At 39.1% G+C, this 20,835-nt stretch overlaps 1 protein-coding gene across 5 annotated transcripts in view; it reads right to left on the bottom strand.

Annotated features, from left to right (window-relative positions):
* The window catches only part of casz1 (castor zinc finger 1), a 202,258-nt gene that overhangs the window by 28,386 nt on the left and 153,037 nt on the right, over nt 1–20,835 (bottom strand). For all 5 annotated transcript variants that reach the window (XM_079587716.1, XM_079587717.1, XM_079587715.1 and 2 more), the window contains one exon: nt 3,855–4,424. In XM_079587716.1, coding sequence (XP_079443842.1) covers nt 3,855–4,424 — 570 coding nt within the window. The remainder of the gene's footprint in view (nt 1–3,854; nt 4,425–20,835) is intronic.

The following is a 20,835-nucleotide window of genomic DNA, read 5'->3' as shown; positions in this document are numbered from 1 at the left end:
ACACAAAATGATCCACTCAACTTTATGTTGTTCTAAACCTGTATGTTTTTTATTGTTCCGTGGAATGCAAAAACTGTTTTTTTAACAGATTTATTTTATGTTCCAAGGAAGAAGAAGAAGAAGAAAAAAACAAAACAGGTTTTGAACTACAGGGAGGTGACTAGATGTCAACGAAACGGCATTTGTGGGTGAACTTTCTCTTTAACAGCTTTAATTTTTTGAGTGAACAGTCTCTTTGAGATCAAACTGCTGGTATTAAAAGAGATGTTGGTTGTACTACACAGAGGAAAAGTAATAGCTGTAGCGACAGTAGTAGCAGGTGGTAACAGTAGACAGGACGAGAAGTCTAGCATGCCAGTGGGCGGCTCTGTATGCGTTTAATAGACTATCCGTGTCAGGAGAATGATTGGACTTAAACTGCACACATTATGCCAGGACCTAAGAGGAGATAACCTTTTAAAACAGCATGTAAATGAGTTCCCCCCCTCATCCTTATCTCACATGCTCCAAATGATGTCATGTGCATGAGGTTGGAAAGCCATGGCTTTGGGGGAAAGGTACGATTTGCCTGGCTGAACTCCCAGCACTCTCTCTCTCTCTTCCTCATGCCACTGGAGAGTACAAAAAGAAGTGCTCCTAATCTCACCACTTCATACTGGCAAATTCCAGCCAGTGACAAAGCCCTTGTCTATGTTTGAGGCAATTAAAGTACGTTTTTCCCTTCGTGGTGTGATAACAAATGGACATTATATCTCCTTTCTGTTGACCAAACATGGCCATCAGAAGCATGCTGATTGGGTCTTCATGCACTCCAGAGGGGGTGATGATAAGGACATGTGAGGATCTATATATATATATATATATATATATATATATATATATATATATATATATATACATGGACTTATCAAGGGTCCACTTACAACCCTAAAAAAGCTGTGATCTTAAACAGAAATTTCTGATAGTGATTTTTAAATAAACTCATTCAGTTTTAGACTGAATTCAACAGTTTATATTTTAAAAGATGTAGACTTCTGTCAAAAATGCAACTCCATATTTTTCTCCAGAAATCGAATATGGCACATTGAATTTGCTGCTATATCCAGAAACCACTCAATAAACATCAAAATATTTGAACAGTGTATTGTGTATTGTTCATAAAATCTAAATTTGAAGAGAGCCGCAATAAATTATATAAATTCTATTTTACTCTATTAGAATTCTTCTAAACTACAATAAATCGCACAAATCAAAAATCAAAGAATGTGAGAAAACAGTATTAGTATTATTACCGGTAGTATCCTCCCAGATTTTTTATTCTATATGTTTTTTTAAAAACAAATCCATTTATTTATTGCAAATTATTTATGGAAAAAATGACATGTATAATAAAAAATATAGAATATTTAATATAAGCAAAATAGTCAAAAATGCTATTAGTGAAAGTAAACACATCGCACATATAGTTAAACTATGTAATAAATAATACATTAAAATATAATAAAAAAATATATAATTTATATTCTTCAAAAAGATACTGATACTTTTACATGATCTTTAGCTTAGCCCGGTTGAGAAGCATGCATTTGACTGCGATTGGGAAAGGCATTCTGTGATTTTATGCTGATAGGGATTCTGCTCAGTCCCCTGATGTGAGGAGTTAAATGTTTTGAAGGTCGCAGTTTCTCTCATTGATCTTGCGATGTTTGTTAATTACATTGTCACTGATGTTGTGAGAGATAATTAAGCCACTATGTTTATATGCATAATTATGTGCGCTCCGCATCAGCCTTTGAAAGACAGCAGCACGAGAGAAGAAAAAATATTTTAATTGTGAGCCGCTCAGTAACATGGCAGTATAGATGCCCTAGTTACAATCAACAAAGAGAGAGAGGAGGGAAAAACAACTCAAGACAAGAGTGGTGACTAATGTCTGCTCACTGCCGTCTTCAAATGCTTTTTCTTCATTTTAAGATGCGGAAGCAAAGGTGTACAACACAAACACATATTTAAAGACAGCTTTCTTTATGACCATGAAATAAACACAAAATGACGGATTAAAACCACAATGCACTCATGTTTGCCGGAAAATACTTGATTTTCTGAGAAGCTCTTGGCCCCACTTCTGTGATAGAGGCCACAAGCATATAGGTGCTTCTACCGTCAGAATGAGAGAGAGAGAGAGAAAGCGAGAAAAAAAATACATGAAGCAGAAAAGAAAGCAGACAAAAACTGAAAGAAAGAAGCATTTAACAAAAAAGCACCCACTTAACCTGATTTTGGTAGAGAAATGAAAAGTTTTCAACCAAAGTGATATCTCTTATCTCCTGTTGTTATCTAGCATAGTTTCTGTCTTGTTTTGTGTGAAGTACCTTTGTTGAGTCTTCCTAAGATAGTCAGAGGTGAAAGTTCACAGAGGTTTTAAAATGGAGATTGTGTCGGTTTCTGCAAATTCTGCTGGTTTGTTATCACTTCGTGAAAGATGGCAACACAAGTCCCGTTATCTAGATGATCGTGTTGCAAATACAGGGGGAAATGCAGTTGTCTTCTTCCCATACCGATTTAAGGGCCACTCGTTGGGCTTTAGACTCTGAATCTCTAGGATTTAATCTCCTGAACTACTAGAGACCTAGAGTCTTGGCAGAGCGGGTCTACTATGTAATTGGGTCCGGGTGGTAGCTACGTTTTGTGAGCTTATAGAAAATCAAAGAGTCAGAGTGTAATCCTGGGCGTAATATGAAGCTTAGCCAGTCTGCCAACACTCTTGGCCCCTCGGCTGCTGCGCGGCAGTCTCTTTAAGTCTCTTCTAAAAATTCATTTCTTCTTTTAGTTCCCGTTTTTACCCAATGCAGATTGCTTGTGTATGTATGCGGGTGGCAACAGAGTCACTCTTTCATGTTAACTATAGATTTCTCTTTCCAAGAACTGCACTTGCACAGTTGTGACACTGTCATATTGTTACTGTAATTATGGTTGCAAAAAGCCCAGGTAAAGTAAAACCTGTGAAAACTGATCTGGCAAGCCTTTGAGGAGAGATTTTATCTTGATTATGTGCACTTTGTTTTGGCTACACACAGACAAATACTGAACAATGTGATCTTTTAAGTATCCATAAGTATCTGTACTGTACTCTGTATATTATTTTAGACATCGAAATTCACAAAATCAACTTAATGACAGCATCTAAAACGTATTTTAGATCTTTTATGTATCAACAACTTTGGAAATGAACTGAGATTCAAATAATACTGAATTCATGAAATTAAAAGGTTGGTTAACCAACATCAATTAAATATGTTTCAAATAAAATATTTTTAATGTTGTCACATTTATTTATCAGTTTTATTTATAGTTTATTACTACACATTTCTATTTATTTATGTATTTTTTTATCCTTCTGAATTCATTATAAATGACGCCCTCGGAGAGTTTTGGAAATATTTCTGCTGACCAGTCGGATTTGTAAACATATTTACATGTCAAAAGTTGCACACACACACACACACACACACACACACACACACACACACACACACACACACACACACACACACACACACACACACACACACACACACACACACACACACACACACACACACACACACACACACACACACACACACACACACACACACACACACACACACACACACACACACACACACACACACACACACACACACACACACACACACACACACACACACACACAAATAAGTTCACGTTATAGATGCTGTCAAAATGCTGAAATTTTAAGTTTCTACCTGAACATACAAAAAATGTGTCTGTAAATGTTACGTTCAAATACCTATGAATACTAATGACATCATCCTAAAAGAAAGAGGTGATACCTGGTGCGGAGAAGGAGGCTTGGCGAGGGGGGACTTCGCTGGTGGGCTGGTAGCTGTCGTCCTTGTGCGGGCTGCCCACCGAGTCCTTGTCTTCTTGATAACTGCCCTCGTGAGAGTTGGGCATGGTGTCAGCATCTTCTGCGTTGTCTTCTTCATCGCTGCAGCCTTTGGGCTGTACCATGTACACGCCTTCAGGGGGATCGTCGTTTATATTGTTGGGTTTGAGTCCCCTGTGCTCACCCCGCTCAAAGGACTGAGGATCGTCGGCATACTCGCCGTTCACCCACTTCTCAATGGCCTCGCGCCGTTTCTGGTCCTCCTCGAGGCTCTGGCCCAGGGTCAGGACCTCTGGGAAGTCGCTTTCAGGCCTGTCGCCCTCATCGTAGAGCAAGCTGCCCCGCTCACTGTTGTCCACTAGGTCTGAGTCTCCCTCGGCATTCTGGGAACTGCCGTCGTACACCACCTGCCGGCTAAGCTTGGCACAGATCGCATTCAGTTTTAGGCCACCTTTCCTTTTGGCGGCCATCGTGGATTTTCCTGAGGTCTTTTCAGTGCATAAACTCCTCTCAGCTGTTAACAAAAAAGAAAATTCATATTGAATTTTTCTCTAGCTTTTGTTTTACTTTTAAATAAGCTTTTTTAACAAACAATTTAACATCATTGTACTGTTTTTTTCCACTTTTTAAAATATTTAATTCTATTTATATTTTACACATTCATACGTATTTATATGTCTGGATTTCATTTATATATACATTTTATAAAAGAAAAGGGAACATTTTAGTGGTTAAAACAAATATTTATGGTCATCGTTCACAGTTAATTCACTTGCTCAATGATAACAGCAGCAGCATCCTTAAATACTGCAAGAAAACCACAATGCCTCTCGCTAAAAACCACAAACCTGTTTAACTAAGTGCATTTTAACTAAATTTTAGTTTGCTGCTACTCTTAGATGCAGGCACAGACACAAAAATACAAGGCTAAAAAGAAAAAGTCACGCGTGTTTGTAAGATGTCATTCACACCTATGAGAGAAGGTGAGAAAGGGAACGAGAGAAATATCTCTCCCTGCAAACTCAGAAGAAAAACTAGATCGCAATCAAACCCCCAACAGTGTGTCAAGCCGCCACTACAGTGAGATATAATCCTGAACATGACAGCAGAATAGACACAGCCTGACACTGAAGACTCTCTCCACCTAAAGAGGCCCAGCGTCCTGCCAATGTGAGCCTTACCTCTGACAACATGAGGATGAGAGCGCAGAAGACTATAAGAAAGAACAAAAAGTGCATCTGGAAGTAGAGAGAAAGAGACAAGAGTGCATAAAAGAGATAAACACCGAGAAAAAAAAGTAGCTGCCATCCCCTCACCTCACATCACCTCGCTCACCCTGCATGCTTTAGTCTTCACGGCTTTCACTCAAATTCACTGTCAGCCCCCTAAACCTGCTCTTACAGTGTAGAAGACCACCACACCAACAGTGATGCACCACAAACACAGCTTTTCTCATTTCAGCTAAGTCAGACACACGCTTCCTGTGAATATAGACAGTTGAGAGTGTACTGGAGCTGATCAGTCACACACAATAAAGAGAATCGGTCAGAGACTCATCACGTATTACCTGCTGCACCCCGTATTACCTTACAGCTTAGGGCAGCCTGCATTTCCATGCTTCGACATTCCAATAATTCTGTGGAAATCTGCACACAAAGATTCCGATTGGGCCTGGTCATTTGCTATTTCACCCCAATGTGCTATCTATAATATCTCTCCCAGTGTCAACTCCCCCCTGCAGCTGTTCTGGGTCCGTCCATAACCAGAGATGACTATTTAAGGGCAGAATTCTCTCACTGCTAAGTCACCCTTTCGCCCGCAAATCTGATGCAAAGATTTAGCAAAGTTCACTTTTAATAGGTTTTCCAGGCTTAAAATCGAGCCTGCTCGTAACAGTAGATGTTTATCATGCAGTAAATAAAAAATGGGAAACCTGCGGGATATAATGGTCTGCGGAACGCTTTAGCTGGTAGTTAGACGCTGTGTTGAGATGAGCTATTTCTAACCGTCCCGTGAAGCTGTCAATAAAGCCGCTTCGATTCGAACGGGTGCTTTAACAAGAAAACCTCACATTGTTTTTGAAGGGAAAGTAACTTTGTTTCTTTTCAAGGGACTCAAGGTAAGCCTGTTACATTGTAGATGTGCCGTGCACCCTGTGGCCCGGCACATGCTTTCTCAGTTACTGTATTTACACTCAACACTTCCTCTCTGAAACAATGAGCTGAGGAATTATGCTCGCTTTGTGCTGCACCAGATGCATCTGAACGCCTCAAAAGTGCACATTTTTACCTTAGACAATTGCAAGGCCCGGGTTGAAGAGGTCACCCAGTTGAGGGCGGCAAGTTTGAACCCAAAAAAAGAAAAAGAAAAAAATCAGCTGCAAAAACTATTAGGAAGTGGAAACATAAATTCTGAAGCATTTTTTTTTCAGAACACCTCCGAAGGAAGATTGAGGTCATTTGGGTGTAACAGTACAGGTCATCTACTGTTTACCCGGCTCAGTATTTCAAGCTTTAACTAGCGATTTCCTTTGCATTTCAATCTCGCTTTTCCTTGTAGGATATGACCCCTGAAAAGCGATCTCGTTCCATTACCCATAATTTATGTGCGTTTTTCCCAGCATCTAAAATTAACACTTGCCAAGTGGCAAATGCAAGTAAAAAATTTCTTTGCTCAGTAAATGCAACCAGGAATTTTATAAGAAACTGCAACACAAATGTGTGTATACCAGTGTGCATGTGTGTGTATATATATATACTGTAATAGTCTCATAAAAAAGTTTTTTTTTTTTTTTTTTTAGAACTAGATAAATGCAACTACTTTAAGGCTGTGGACTCGAAATACATATTTATTTTTTTAGAGATGACATCTGAGGCTTTAAATGAAAGAGAATCAGGGTACTAATGAGACGCTCCTCAGCTCAAAAAAGATCACAGTTAGTAGCTGCTGCATTAAATACATGCCCGGCAAAAGATATGCCTCGGCTCTGGCCAACAATGGGGAATCGCTATGGTAACACCGCTGTTTACTCCAAGTCGTTTGTGTTCATGATAGCATGCAGTGCGATAAAATCAGTAGGGACGCAGATAAAAGAACAGCCTCTCCTCTGGGATCCCTCCCACCACTCTGGGGACTGGCACTCATGTTAAGAAAAATAGGTGTAACAAACAGCAAACCTCAATGATTTGATCCGTCCAAACGTGTTTCAGTGAATTGCTATTATTTCAGGCCCTCGAAAGACGCCTGTCAGCGCTGAATAATAAACGAACGGTGGGGATGATCACAGCTAAAGCTTGTTTTCTTTAAGAGGTCCTGTTTATTTTAATGCTGACAATATTTTTACTGGAAATAGTGCAGAGCTGGAATTGTCATAATGCTTTTACTGTATAAGGAGAAAACCTTTGCGAAAAAGTCAAGAAACTATTTTAAACAGATTCAACAATAAGAGTGAGAGAGCTTCTCCTTTTTATCTGCTCGCACATCAAAGGCCCCACAAGCCCTGTTTCTTTTCAGAACCGTGAGGCGGAGGACGCCGGGAATGACAGAGAAGCTGCCTTGAACGTGGCTCTCCGGGCCCTGCATGTCTCGTTTAATGCCGAGCTTCTGTTTATGTGCCGGAATGATATCATGCCCAATCAAGTGGTGTTTCAAATCCTAATAATGCCGTTGGAAGTGCATTATTTGTACGAACGTGTGCTGACTGCAATCAGCCCACCAGAGTGAGGAAGTGGCTGTTAATGACTGCTTAGATTGGCGTGTCCTGCTCTTCCCTCTCTCCCGTTCTGACAGGAAGAGTGTGCATGCTAAAGCTGGGATATGACATACTACTCCTCACCTGGCATCCACTGCAGCGATTGTTCTAGAAACAAACTCTGTTTACTTGGCTAAACCCTTGACTTAATAGTGATCTAACACTCTGATCTGCCCTGTCTGATTTCATGCAGACTTTCAAAATGTGTTGACTAAGGCAAGGACAAAACCCTGATAATACAGAGCATTCATTAATGCAACAGGTCTGGACAGCATTGGATCATTCCTCATTATTCAAAGATCCTGATTCTGTTTTTTTTTGTGTTTTTTTAAGCTTTATTCTGATATTTAAAATCCTTTTGACAGATTAACTGACCTGGCATGGGTCTGAATGAACTCTTTTTTTGTTCTAGGTGGGCGACCTGGGACCTCTGACTGTCAGGGGCCTCTGCAAATGTAAAATGAATGAATGAATATGAAGTAAATGTGAAATAAAGAAATTAATTGCTTTCCTTAGCACTTTGCAATTCAGTTTCTCATTATTGCAAAGAAGAGGCAGGTTCCCAGGTATTTCCTCACCTACTAAAGCTTGCACACACACACACACACACACACACACATGCTGAAATAATTCCTTCTGTTTTTATTTAGCTAATTTACAGCTTGCAGGAAGGAGTTCGTTTCCCCCACCGCTCCGAGGGAAGGGGAGCGGAAAAGTCAGCGTCGGACCTGTTCTCCACAAACCCTCGTTCCCCAGCATCTGGCCTCTCTTTCGATTTTATTACACAAGAATAACAATAAGCAGGTCTGCGACCCCGTCTACAGAATTTGCCGTATTTTTTCCAACGGTCTGTGCTGATGCTCCGAATTTCCATTTTCTGCATGCATATTTAATTGAGTTTTGTCCCAGTGGTGCGGAAATGATTTGTTTTTTGCTCTCTGTTCACTTGACTCCTCTTCGGAGTCGGTAACCCTGATTAAGACGTTCACGTTAATTTCCCAGCGCACACCTTTTTTTGTGCATTAATGGTTCTGATCGTCTAATTAAAACTTCTCAGCTTCGCTGCTGATCACCGCTCGTTGTGCCTCTGACCTGAAGTTTTAATTGCCGCGTCAGAGGCGATAATAATAATTTCTGGGTTCTGATGATTAAAAACAATGCCATTCCCAACTGCCGCTTAAAGCGGGAAAAGATGGAAGGAAAGGCTGAGGTGAGGAAAAAAAGAGGTGAAGGAAAGAGAATTAGAAGGTAAAAGATGGTTATTTGAGGTTTGAAATAGGTTTGTGGAGTATCGCAGTATGAGAGGGGAGGAATGGCGCTAACAGGGCAGGTTTATCAGGTTTGTAGTGTAAATGAGGGCAAATATGACTAAACAAAGAAAATAATTCCCAGAACTGCACTAGGTTATAAGAAACATCTCTATGATACTTATTTGAAAAGTTTTGTTTTTGGTCTTAGTGCTGTAATATGACACGGCTGCGGTATCTGATGCCCAAAAGCAAGTTGTTGCATTAAGAAGTTGTGCCGAAAATAAAACGTCAGCTGACATGTGCATTAATGGCAAAACTATGATGTGGTTCTATAAACTCCTCATATACACTCTATCATTCTGCCCTTTTTTTGTCTGATGGGCTCTAATGGATTTTTCAGATTCCCATGCAGGGATCAATTTTTTAGTGCGAGATACACATCCGGACAAAACAATTATGCTCATGAGTTTTTCTTTTTTTTCTGACTTTAAAGTTTTGTTGTTGTTGTTTTTGAGAAGCAAAATATGAATGCAGAGGGCACGCACACACACACACACACACACACACACACACACACACACACACACACACACACACACACACACACACACACACACACACACACACACACACACACACACGCACACACACACACACACACACACTCAAATCTGTTGTATTATTAATCAGTCCGCTGCACATCTGCTTGCTTGCAGTGTGTGTTTTTTCCCATCAATAAAGCACTTATTGCTTTTAGTCTGGAATGTGACCTTGCATGTTGCATGCTGTCTTTGGACTGACCTTGAAGGACCTACTTTGACTTCTCCCTCTCTCTTTTTTTCTCTATCTGCCAGACTGGAACCTTCTGCCACATACAATAATTCAGTTACATCCCGTTGCAGGTAACAAAAACAAACAAGCCGAGGGGAAAAAAAGGCACGCACATACTTGCCGCCGAGGACAATGGACAGAAAATGGCAGATGCATATTTTGACACACAGACGGAAAAGGAAATATTTTGTTTAAGCAGTGCAGTTAGGCAGCAACCCTTCAATTCTGAGAACAAATACATCTCTGTAGCCTAATTATGAGACAAAGCATTTAAGATGTCCCCTGAGGATAGAAGGACTGGACTAGGGAAGAGTAAAATCTGAGGTGATGTGAACGGCTCTGCACGTGTCACAATTGTTAAAATCGTTAAGGAAGTTGGTCTCACAGCTGGCACAATGAATAGGCCTGATTCCAAATCAAGAAGATAGTTAACCAAAATATGACAATTCTGTCATCATTTACTCAACATGCCGCTCCACAGATTTCTTTATTTTTAATCATAAGACTCCAATGAAAAAAAAAAAAAAAAAAAAACTACAACACCATTCAAAGGTTTGGGGTCGGCAAGTTAAAAAAAATTTTTTTTGAAAGACCTCTCAATTGCTCATCAAGGTAAAACTTATTGGATTAAAAAATACAGTAAAAACAGTAGTAATAATGTTAATATATTTCTACTGTATTGTATTGTGAATTTAAAAGGATTTTTCTAATTGAATTATTTAAATATATTTAATTATTAAATATGTAATTATTTACTTCTGTGAAGGCAAAGTTGAATTTTCAGTCTCACGCGATCCTTAATAAATCATTCTGATTTGGTGTTGAATAAAGATTTCTAATTATTATCGATTTTTAAAACAGTTGTGATGCTTAATATTTTTGTGTAATATTAGGATTCTTTGATGAATAGAAAGTGTAAAATGTATTGAAATATAATTTTCTTGTAATAATGTACTGTAAAAGTACTGTGACATGGCTGACTAAAAGTTTTTTTTTTTCCCTTACGGTCCCCAAACTTTTGAATGGTAGTGTATTTAATGTCATTTTCAAAAATAAAGTCACACAGGTTTGAAATAACAAACAATGAGGGTTGTAGATGCCCTACTTTAATATAATCATATTTTTACATCTAAAAATAACCCATGATGGTCTCATCACCTGTTCGCTGGTAGTTTGATTGAAGCACGCCCTGGCACACAGAGTTAATTGACCGAGCTGCCATGTTTGAGGGGCAGCCCGAGTGCAAAGCAAGAATTGACAGGAAGCAAGGTTACGAGGACAGGCTCCCCATGCCACTGAAGGGCACTTGAGCTGATATCTGCACAGATTAACTGCTTGAGATGTATTTTTGTCACGAGGAGCCGTGGTTAGCGCGGGGCATCGGGGAGCAGACGCTGAAGGGGGTGGTCTACTCTAGTTCCTCCAGTGCAAGGGCACAACGAGAGGTTGGTGGCCACTGGAGCCGCCCAGACCGGAGTCTGTCACTCAGAGTCATTATCTGTGGGGATATATTTAATTTAGTGGTTCCGGAGCTGCGCTGCTGAGTAAGCCAAGCCACCATTAGGGCCGTCCTCTGGGGGAAACACAGCACACGCCGCTCGATTAGTTATCAATTAAGAGTGCAGAAACCTCCACCTGCCGTGTGAGAGAGGGAAAGAGTGGCAGAGAGGAGCGGGACCCAAATGATGTCGGACTTTTTCTTCTGTTTTCCTCTGCCTCGTTCCCTCTCGGGCCTTCGAACGTCAGGTTAACCTTGATATGAAGCGCTGTCAGGCCAGATAACGTCAATCAAGGGGAGCCCTTTCAGATAACCTCAGTGTGAAACCTAAAAAGCAACCTGTTTAGATGTTTAGACATGCCCCCCTCTCACCAGCATATGAATTTCATTAAAGAGAAATGAGTTTTGGCACTTCTTTAACAAGACTCTCGAGACATTTTGACAGCTTTTAAGACACTTTTAAAAATAACTTTTGCTGTTAAAAAATGAATGAATTAATAAGCCATTCATGGTAAAGCCTCTGGTTAAGATAGTAAAAGAAGTTGGGAAATGTAAAAACATCATTGCATGCAGTTTTTGTTCCTGCGTTGAAAAAGAAAGTTTGACTTTTAAAGTTAAAAAAAATTATTTTGCCAATTGGTTTCATTTTCAAAGCCATGAACCGTGATTTGCACATGTAAATGAGTTGCAGAAGAATGGGAATTCTCATAGATGGACAAACATCTGTTGTCAAAAATTTGAATGTGCATTTTGAATGAATAAATATAAACTATAAACTTTTACAGTGGGTGTAGAAATCAATTTTCAAACAGTTTTATTGCTGTGGTGTTTTTGCAGCATGAGATACACTGTAAAAAAATGTTTCAACTTAAATAAGTGTTTGTGCTGCCTTACAATTTTAAGTTTAACTTAAAATGTGAAGTTTTACTGAACAACAACTTGGATATTTGCATTGACTAAACTTTTTTGTTTATAATGTAGTGCATGACAATCAGTTTATTTCAGAAGGCACTATCCTTTTTATACCATACCAGAAAATGGTCAGTTATAAACACATATCTCGCAGAAGTCCTTTTGACACCCTCAGAAACCTTAAAGGGACCTTGCATATCACCTCCCAATATTCCAGCCCAAATCATCCCCACCACCTCCTGCTGATGCCAAAAAACGATTTAAAATGTAGTCTTCATGTATTTCTACACCCACTGTAAACATTTCTCTTTGTGAGCTTTGGTTAGGGGCGGCTGAGATGCAGCTTTACGCACAACTGCAGCCTGCATGGAGAGGTTCTTGGGACTCCAGCAGCTTCAAATACCGGTTTGCTGCTCAACGGTGGCTTTTTTTTTTTTTTAATAGCTGCCCTTTTAATACAATTCATTTGTTTGACAGAAACTTCTCTTAATAAGCCTTTATCTGACCAGGTACTTCTGTGCTCTAAATCACTCACAAATCTTTTGACAGTTCGACAATCTCTATTCAGTTTTTGCTAAATATTAGTTGTTTTTATGCCTTTTGCAAGACATTGCACCATATCATGCGTTTCATCTTCAGAAAGAGGTTTCTTTCTCATCATATTGCATGAGAACTGTGTCTTGCTTAATAATGTGGAACAACATCAAGTACGTTTTCCATTCAACTAAGAAGACATGGCAAACTACTTAACTACAAACTACCGGTCTGAGACTGATACCAGTTGTCTAAAAATATTAAATAAAATACTTATATATATATATATAGTATAAATATTTGCTTGTAGGTTGTCTAAATGATTTCCAAGCTGCCGTATTTTTGTTGTTATTGTATGTTTTTTCGAAGCAACTTTATGAAAATTTTGCTTGTGTTTTAATGCACACCATACTGTAGATCCCAGTGCATTTCTCTTTCAGAAACGACAAAAGAAGGGTGACGTTAAGTAAAAGAATACTACATTACCAGACAGGAAGCCTCGCTGACAGCTTCGATCCCTGGCCACCATTAAAGCATTTGCTCTGCTTCACAGACTCTGACTCTTTTTTTTTCTTCTTTTTACATTTTATGCACAGAGGAGCAATTTGCAGGTGTCCCCTGAACTTCTCAGGTCCAGACTCTTTTAGTTCTTTAAGTTCCCTTCTGCAACAATACCCCTTTAAAAGCAACCTGAACTCTTTTAATCTAGGCTTTGTTACAGTGAAGTGTGGTCAGTTGACAAGACTGAAACATCTGAATCATCTTGTGAGTGCCATAAAGCTCAATAAGTGCTGGTTAAAAACACTGTAATAACACACTCAAATCTACTGGAAAACATTTCATCAATATGCACAGTGGCATTTATGCACACTACCGGTCAAAAACACTATGTTGGCATTGATCTTTAATTTTGTAGACAATATTTAATAATATTTTATTTATTTGATGCATTAGCCTACCAACAGGATTTATAGTTATGTTACTCCATAATGTGCTGTACACTTTAAATGCTTAACATCCAAACTTTTGTATTGTCACTGGTTTCTTCTTTAGGATATATTTATTTCATGATTGTATACACCTGCAAATATGAGAGTCATTCTAAACGATGGCAAATGCTTTTGCAAGAACATGCAAACTTCAAATTCAAAATGAGAACATTTCATAACTGTGTACAAAAACAAAGCGATAGTTTTGTGTGAGAGAGAGAGAAAAAAAGGCTGTGGTTGCTCTTTTTGGAATCATCATGAGTAGAAAGAAGCTTTACAAAAGGTGAGCGTGTGTGTTTGTGTGTGTGTGTGTGTGTGCTATTTTGGTCAAAGAACACAAGAGGAAGTATTGCATACTGACTCAAACAAAGAATATGCTTTTGATAAAACCACATCAGCTTCTTGTATATTCTACACTAAAAAAGGCTGGTTTCCTGATTTTTTAGATGTGATGTGCCCTCAAACGGAAGCTACACAAGTAAACAGCACAACAGCTCAGTGCACAACAAAACGAGCGGTGCACAAATGATCACAGACATTGATAACAGTTTTTAAACGAGCAGCGAGGGCAATATCATTAACACGCCATTGTTTTTCCAATGCACTAAAAATGGCACAAATGCATTTAGAGCTTCAGCCAGGCACGGGTCGCAATTTTGCATTTCACCTGCATTAGCATTCGACTTATTATTATTTTAAAATGAAAACGGATTCTCTGTTGAAGTGCAAATCTGATGAATTACTGTAGCAGATTGCTGTTATCAATTATTAAAGCATATTTTATAAATATTCAGGTCTGTCATGCATCTAATAATGAAGGCTTTGGAGAAGGTTACTTCCTGTGCGCATCCTAACGTGTCAGAAATATCACTTTTAATCACGACTCTGTCAGGGTTTTTGCATTTGAACCACAAAAAAAAAAAAAAAAACCCCAGCACAGCTCACTTTCTCGCTGTCTTTCTCCTCCTCCGCTAATCCAGGATAGCCAGTTGCATGGCCACATCATTGAAAGCCCGGAACAGCAGTGCACACATGGCTGCAGTGCGCTGCTGCACTACGACACGACACTGATCATTTGAGAGGAGAATAATGCATTAACGTGGTTCTACCTTCTGGACACACCTAGTCCCAGAGCAAGTGCAACCATATGGTGCGATGCATATTCATATTCCTCTGTAATGCTTAAACAGTACTTCATAAACTTCAAATGGGAGGAAGAAAAGATGAAAGGGAAAGACTGACAAAAAGGTAAAGAAAAAGTTTTCCCCCACATGTTTCCTGTAATTTTTTGGGTTTCTGCTGTGGTATGTCTTTGTGAAAAGGATGGATGCTGAAAACTGATCTCGGTTCAGCATGTGTGTGTGTGTGTGTGTGTGAGCCTGAGGTGTCTGGCTGTGGGTAAACTGTGTTGTCAGGTGGGCTTGCCGCTCTCTCCCCAGCAGGGTAAATACCAGGAGAGGACGATGTGGAGATTAACGCTGTCAGATCTGCAACAGTAACCCTTCATTATCAGAGCACCAGGGCCTACACACACTCAGTCACTCACACACTGTCCTCCACTGCCTGGGCACAGAGTTAGTAATTACCAAACCAACCTCTTCCTCTCTCTCCTTTTCTCTTCCTCTGTCTCATTCTGCTACAGTCTCCATGTTTATCTTTCTACCATCTATGTACTGTATGTCAATCATTTTGTCACATACATACACATTTTCACTGTCAGAGCCATGTACTATATGCACTATAAAAAAAAGTGCCAAGTGTGGTTGGCAGATATTTACACAAAAACATGATAGTTTCAGGCTTTGTGAGATTATGAAAATCGTAATTTTGTACAATAAATTACAATTACATGACACAATATATTTAACAATATAAAATATAATGAAGTGTTATGTATAAACACTGGAAACATAATTTAGGTAACTATAAATAATTTAAATAATTAATAAAACATTAAAACAAATAAATAAAACAGCATGGTATATGTTTTGTAAATAAATAGTATGTCTGGTTAAATATAAAATAGATTTTCACTAAAACATAAGTTAGGGTAATTATGATATAAATAAGGTAATTCATAGTTTTTAATTACAAAAAATTAATTTAATAAATTTAATAATAATAATACAATTTATAATTTTTACAGTGTTCTACAGTAAAATTACACGCATTGATATAAAAGTATAATTAATCGTTTTTAATTACAAAAACATTTAATAATTATTTAATATATTTTACAGCATTCTACAGTTGTGGTGCTCACGTGGACAATGCAAGAAAAATAAAAATACATAGTAAATGTCTTATTAAAAATAAAATATAATTTAATTAAAACATAAAATAAGGAAATTATAAAACAAATTAAAAGGTAATTCACAGTAATTCATAAATGATTTAATTTCAAAAAATAATTTAATCTAATCTATTTTTATTATAATGAATTAATAACTAATTATACATTTTATAGTATTTTACAGTAAAATTAAATGCATTAATATGTTAAATCTATACATATATGGTAATGTACAGTAAAATTGTGGTCAAATGGTTGTATATAAAGGTTGTAGTGTTCATGTGGACGATGTTTGCGTCCAGCTCATGACATTTCCTAATAATAAAATAATACAAAAAATATTACAGCATGCTTAAATGACGGCCCAGCCTTTCGCTGGGCGGCCTGACACACTTGATGCCGTGCCAGGCGCGGTCACAGTATGTGTGTGTGTTTGGTGTATTAAGTGGCGCTTTATCAAATTAGTTTGGTACCCAGCTGATGAGTAATAAAGGTACAGTGGAGCCCCCACTGACTCCCAGACATCAATCCTCTGAGCGGGAGCCAAACGCAAGGCCTGGCACTGCCTGAGGCGTACAGAGCGCCTCTCCCCACTGATCAGCTTATGGACTCTCTTCAACCAAACTAATATTAACACTGGGCATGTGGAGGGCTTCAGCTGTCTTACCACTTCGAGGAATAACGCGTAATGGATGCTGTAACAGGTAGGTCTTTTATTCAAACCATTGCTGTGGGCTTTTGTTTTTCATCTTGTTTACCGTCTTTATCAGAGTCGATGGCCTGCCGCTGTACATTTTTCCAGACGTCGTCCTCTTAAAGCATTGGCTCTCAGGTGTCGAACAGAACGGAGACAAGAGGGGAGATGATAGTGAGATCAAACGGAGGACTAGAAGGACGACGAGAACAGAGAATGAGAGAGAGGGAAGTACCGCCGCACGACTGTAATCTCGCTCGGCGTTGGGCTTTTACACAAATACAACAAAATGCAAAGCGCCAGAAGAAGGTGGAACGGAGGGGAGGGTGGGACATCAGAGGGCTTCAAGCCCGTGGAGGAGTTGTGCGTGTCAGTTCTGAGCAGCCGCTGGGACTAACAGTGGAGAACAGAAGGTAGCAGCAGGCGGATCACAGCCGATCAGGGGCCCTGAGAGAGATTCTGTCTCCTCCACCCCAGAACTGAGCTCGAGTCGCTCTCTGCAGTCGCATATTCATCTCGCCCGACTTTACACAACACCCTCTGCAATACAATTACTACTCATTTATCAAGCTTTCAGATGTTTTGCTTGATGCTGCTCCAAAGTCACTGTGATGTTTGAACCTTCGGACCCTGTTTATATCTCTTTGTGGAGCTTTGATGCGGTTAGAAAGTTTCTGGCAACAGATATTGCCAAGTTGATAGGGTTATCACTAAAATTGTTGAGGTCTAGGACTACATTTTTAAATGCGAGTAGGCCAGTGGATCTCAACCTTTTTGACTCCGATGGCCCCCTTTGTCCAAGACGACATTCAAAGCCCCTTTTATCTAAGCTGACGTGTACCTCTGGTACTTTTAGCAGTTTAATTAAGATTATTTAAATAAAAATAAATACTTTTAAGACTAATTGGGGCCCCCTGGAAGTTTGCTGAGGCCCTCTAGTGGGACCCAGCCACCTGGTTGAGAGCTAAATATTTGTAAATGTCTAATAATAAATACATATTTATATAATTTCAATATATTTAAGTATTAAAAATAGTTGAGGAGAATAGTTCAGATTGGACACTTGATGCTGAATAAGTCGCAATTTAGCAGGGCCAGGGACAATGTTCTTGGTGTCCCCACTGATGATGGCCCTGCCAAAAAAGAAGCCTCCTTGTTTAAAAAAAAGAAAAAGTTTGGCCATCAGCATGTGCCACCATCAAAAAATCTCATAATTACATCTATTTTCCGATTGTCAGAAGTCTGTGGCTGATAAACATGTCTCTGATGAGGGTTTCTCTTTTTCAAGATGGTGAGAGAGAGATCTGAAAGAGGCAGCTGTCGACGTGACGGATCTGATCGAGCTGAAACAAAGACAAACAAAGCTCTCTCTGCAATATGAGTTTAGTTAGCGAGAGAGTACGAGAATGAGTTACGGCCGGCATGCTGCTGGGGAAGGTTGTATTTATGGGGGGATTGAGTAGGTTTAAATCCCTGCTAGGAAATAAAGTCATCCCTGTGAAAACTGGGAAACATTTCACTCAGCCTAAAACATAGTGTAAAAACCCCCCACAAGACCCCTTTTTTTTTTCCTAAAGGCAAAAGTTTTGCCCATTTGCTGCTGAGATGGAGGGATGGCAGAATATCACATTCAGGGGAGAATGAATACGTTCTAGCCGAATGTTGCTGAATATTTCCCAAGACACAGAAATGTAAATGAATGAAGTTGCTGATTCCTTTAAAATAACATGCTGTTTCAGGGGGAATTTCATTGGAATACCTGCATGAAGTTACACTTGTTTCAGCGTTATGATAGCGCTAAAGACTTGTACCATGTCAAGCCTTGAAAAAGAGCCAAGAACTTCCAATTAAAGTCTTTATAAATTTGATGAAATTCCAAGCTATTCCTTTCCTCAGACTCTGTGTTTCCTTCACAGCGTGCTCAAATACACCTCTGGCTGAACGCCCGCACATCCCTCCCTACCCCCCCGCCCAGTAATCACAATTATTACTTAAAAAGGCTCTATTTCTACATTAACTTAAAAGGCCTATATCTTTTTCTTCCCCTCTTAGTTGGTGCACCCTCACTTACTCTAAGTATCTCAATAAATCAGCAGTTACTGTTAACATGTACTCAACAATTCAGTCATCAATCTCCCCCAGCTCAAGAGTGAAAACAGAGGGGAAATATCTACTCTGTAAAATCTCCCGTGCCCGTGTTTATGCACGGAAACACACACACACACACAGACTCGCTATCGCACAAACAAACAAACCAATCCACTGGGACATCGGAACCATTGCCAGATCACCACGGAAACGCAAGCCAAATTCAATTGTGACCTCACCTTTCACTGAGGGCTCAATTCCATCAGCAATAGAAACAAATCAACAAGAGGTTGGAAATGAGACAAACTTCCTTCCTCTCTCTCTCTCCTTCTCTCTCGCTTCATTCGGCCTCACTTTTCAGGCCTGCACTATGGGCCCGAAACTGCATATATTGCATCCTTGGCAGCACACTGAGCTTCATGCAAATGTGTGTTTAGATTTAAAGACACTGTATTTATTTAACAAAAAGCGGAAGATCAAATTAAGCGATGGGAAAGAGCGCATCTTCCAAACAGAAGCTCTGTGGAAAATCCTCCAGTTAAAAGAACAGCTGTATCTAAACAAGCGCATGAGAGCACGCTCGATACCGGCAGTCACTCGCTTAGCTGGGCAAATAATACCACTTGTCAACTAACTGAGAAATTCTGAGCAATCACAAGCTGAGGCCTTGCTAGTAATTAAGAACAGCAATTTGAGAGAAAAAGTACACAGTGACTAATCCACATCCAATATAAACAAAAATGACAGGAGACTAAATGTTTGACTCATTAAAGAATAATAAATTATTCTATTTTAAGAACTTTGCAAGATATTTCACACCTGTGGAGAGCACGTGTGGAGTCTAAAACATGCATTATTTTTGAAACAATCTAATACATTGTTTTATGAATAGAATTACATTATTCTTTAAGATTTAAGATTCTACATAAACAGAACAAGTTCATTAATACATTATAATTCAGTAAACTTTTAAAACAATCTTTTGTAAAATTATAAAACTACAGAAAAAAATAATTATTCTCGTTTTTAATTGCACAAAAAGTTCAATAAATAAATAAATAAAATATAGCTTGGGAAGTTCTAAAAGTTGAATTTTTTTTCAATTATAAATAAAATTTAAATAAATAAAAAGCAAAAAAATGAGTTTTTTTAAAAGTTAATGAAGTATCTTTTTTTTTGTTTAAAATTGTTTAATTTTAAGTATTAAATAATTGTATATATATATATATATATATATATATATATATATACACACACACAATTATTTACTTTATTGTTATAATATATTATAAATATATATACTTTTTTTTTGCTAAACTAATTAAGCACATACAATGTCACTTTTGCACCTAAAAATAAAATCACTCCTCAACTTCATATTTCCATTCAGTCATCACATCATAGTGAGGTATTACTTTACCAAAACACACAGTGAAAGTAATGAGTGCCTTTGTCATTCTACACCCTCACACCCACCCCATCCACAGCATGCTCAAGCCACCAGCATCTCTCACTCTCTCTCTCAGTGTGTGTGTGTGTGTGTGTGTGTGTGTGTGTGTGTGTGTGTGTGTGTGTGTGTGTGTGTGTGTGTGTGTGGCGCCTGGCGCGGGTCTTACCTGGCAGGAGACAGCCCTCCTCTCTCTGTCTCACCTCTCCCTGCTGCTTTGGAGAAATTCTCTCCACAAAGCAAGGCATTTTTCTCTTCTCTCCCTGTGCGCCTTTACGGCTGGGCTGCACTCGCCCTCTCTCACTCTACCCTTCTCCTCTCCCTCTCCCTCTCTCTCACTTGCTCTCTCTCTCTCTCGCAGCACAGATGTCAGGGCTGTGCGTGTTTACCCACTTTACCAGTAGGGGTCCTTCAACACCCTCTGCTCCCCACAGCCACTGTGGAAAAACAGGCCCAGGAGAGTGAGAAAGAAAGATAGAGAGCGAGAGAAAAAGGGCCACTTAAGCCGATCTCCCGCGGTACGAGGCTGAGTGAGACGGAGCGGAGGAAGTTAGACTGGTCAGTCACTGGAAGTCACAGCGAACTCAGGCCGTTAGAGAGAGAGAGAGATAGAGAGAGAGAGCAATAGAGTGAGTGCC

This window comes from Phoxinus phoxinus, assembly GCF_949152265.1.
Source record: "Phoxinus phoxinus genome assembly, chromosome: 18".
In the NCBI taxonomy this organism is placed as follows: domain Eukaryota; kingdom Metazoa; phylum Chordata; class Actinopteri; order Cypriniformes; family Leuciscidae; genus Phoxinus; species Phoxinus phoxinus.
This window is presented reverse-complemented; position numbering and strand designations above follow the sequence as displayed.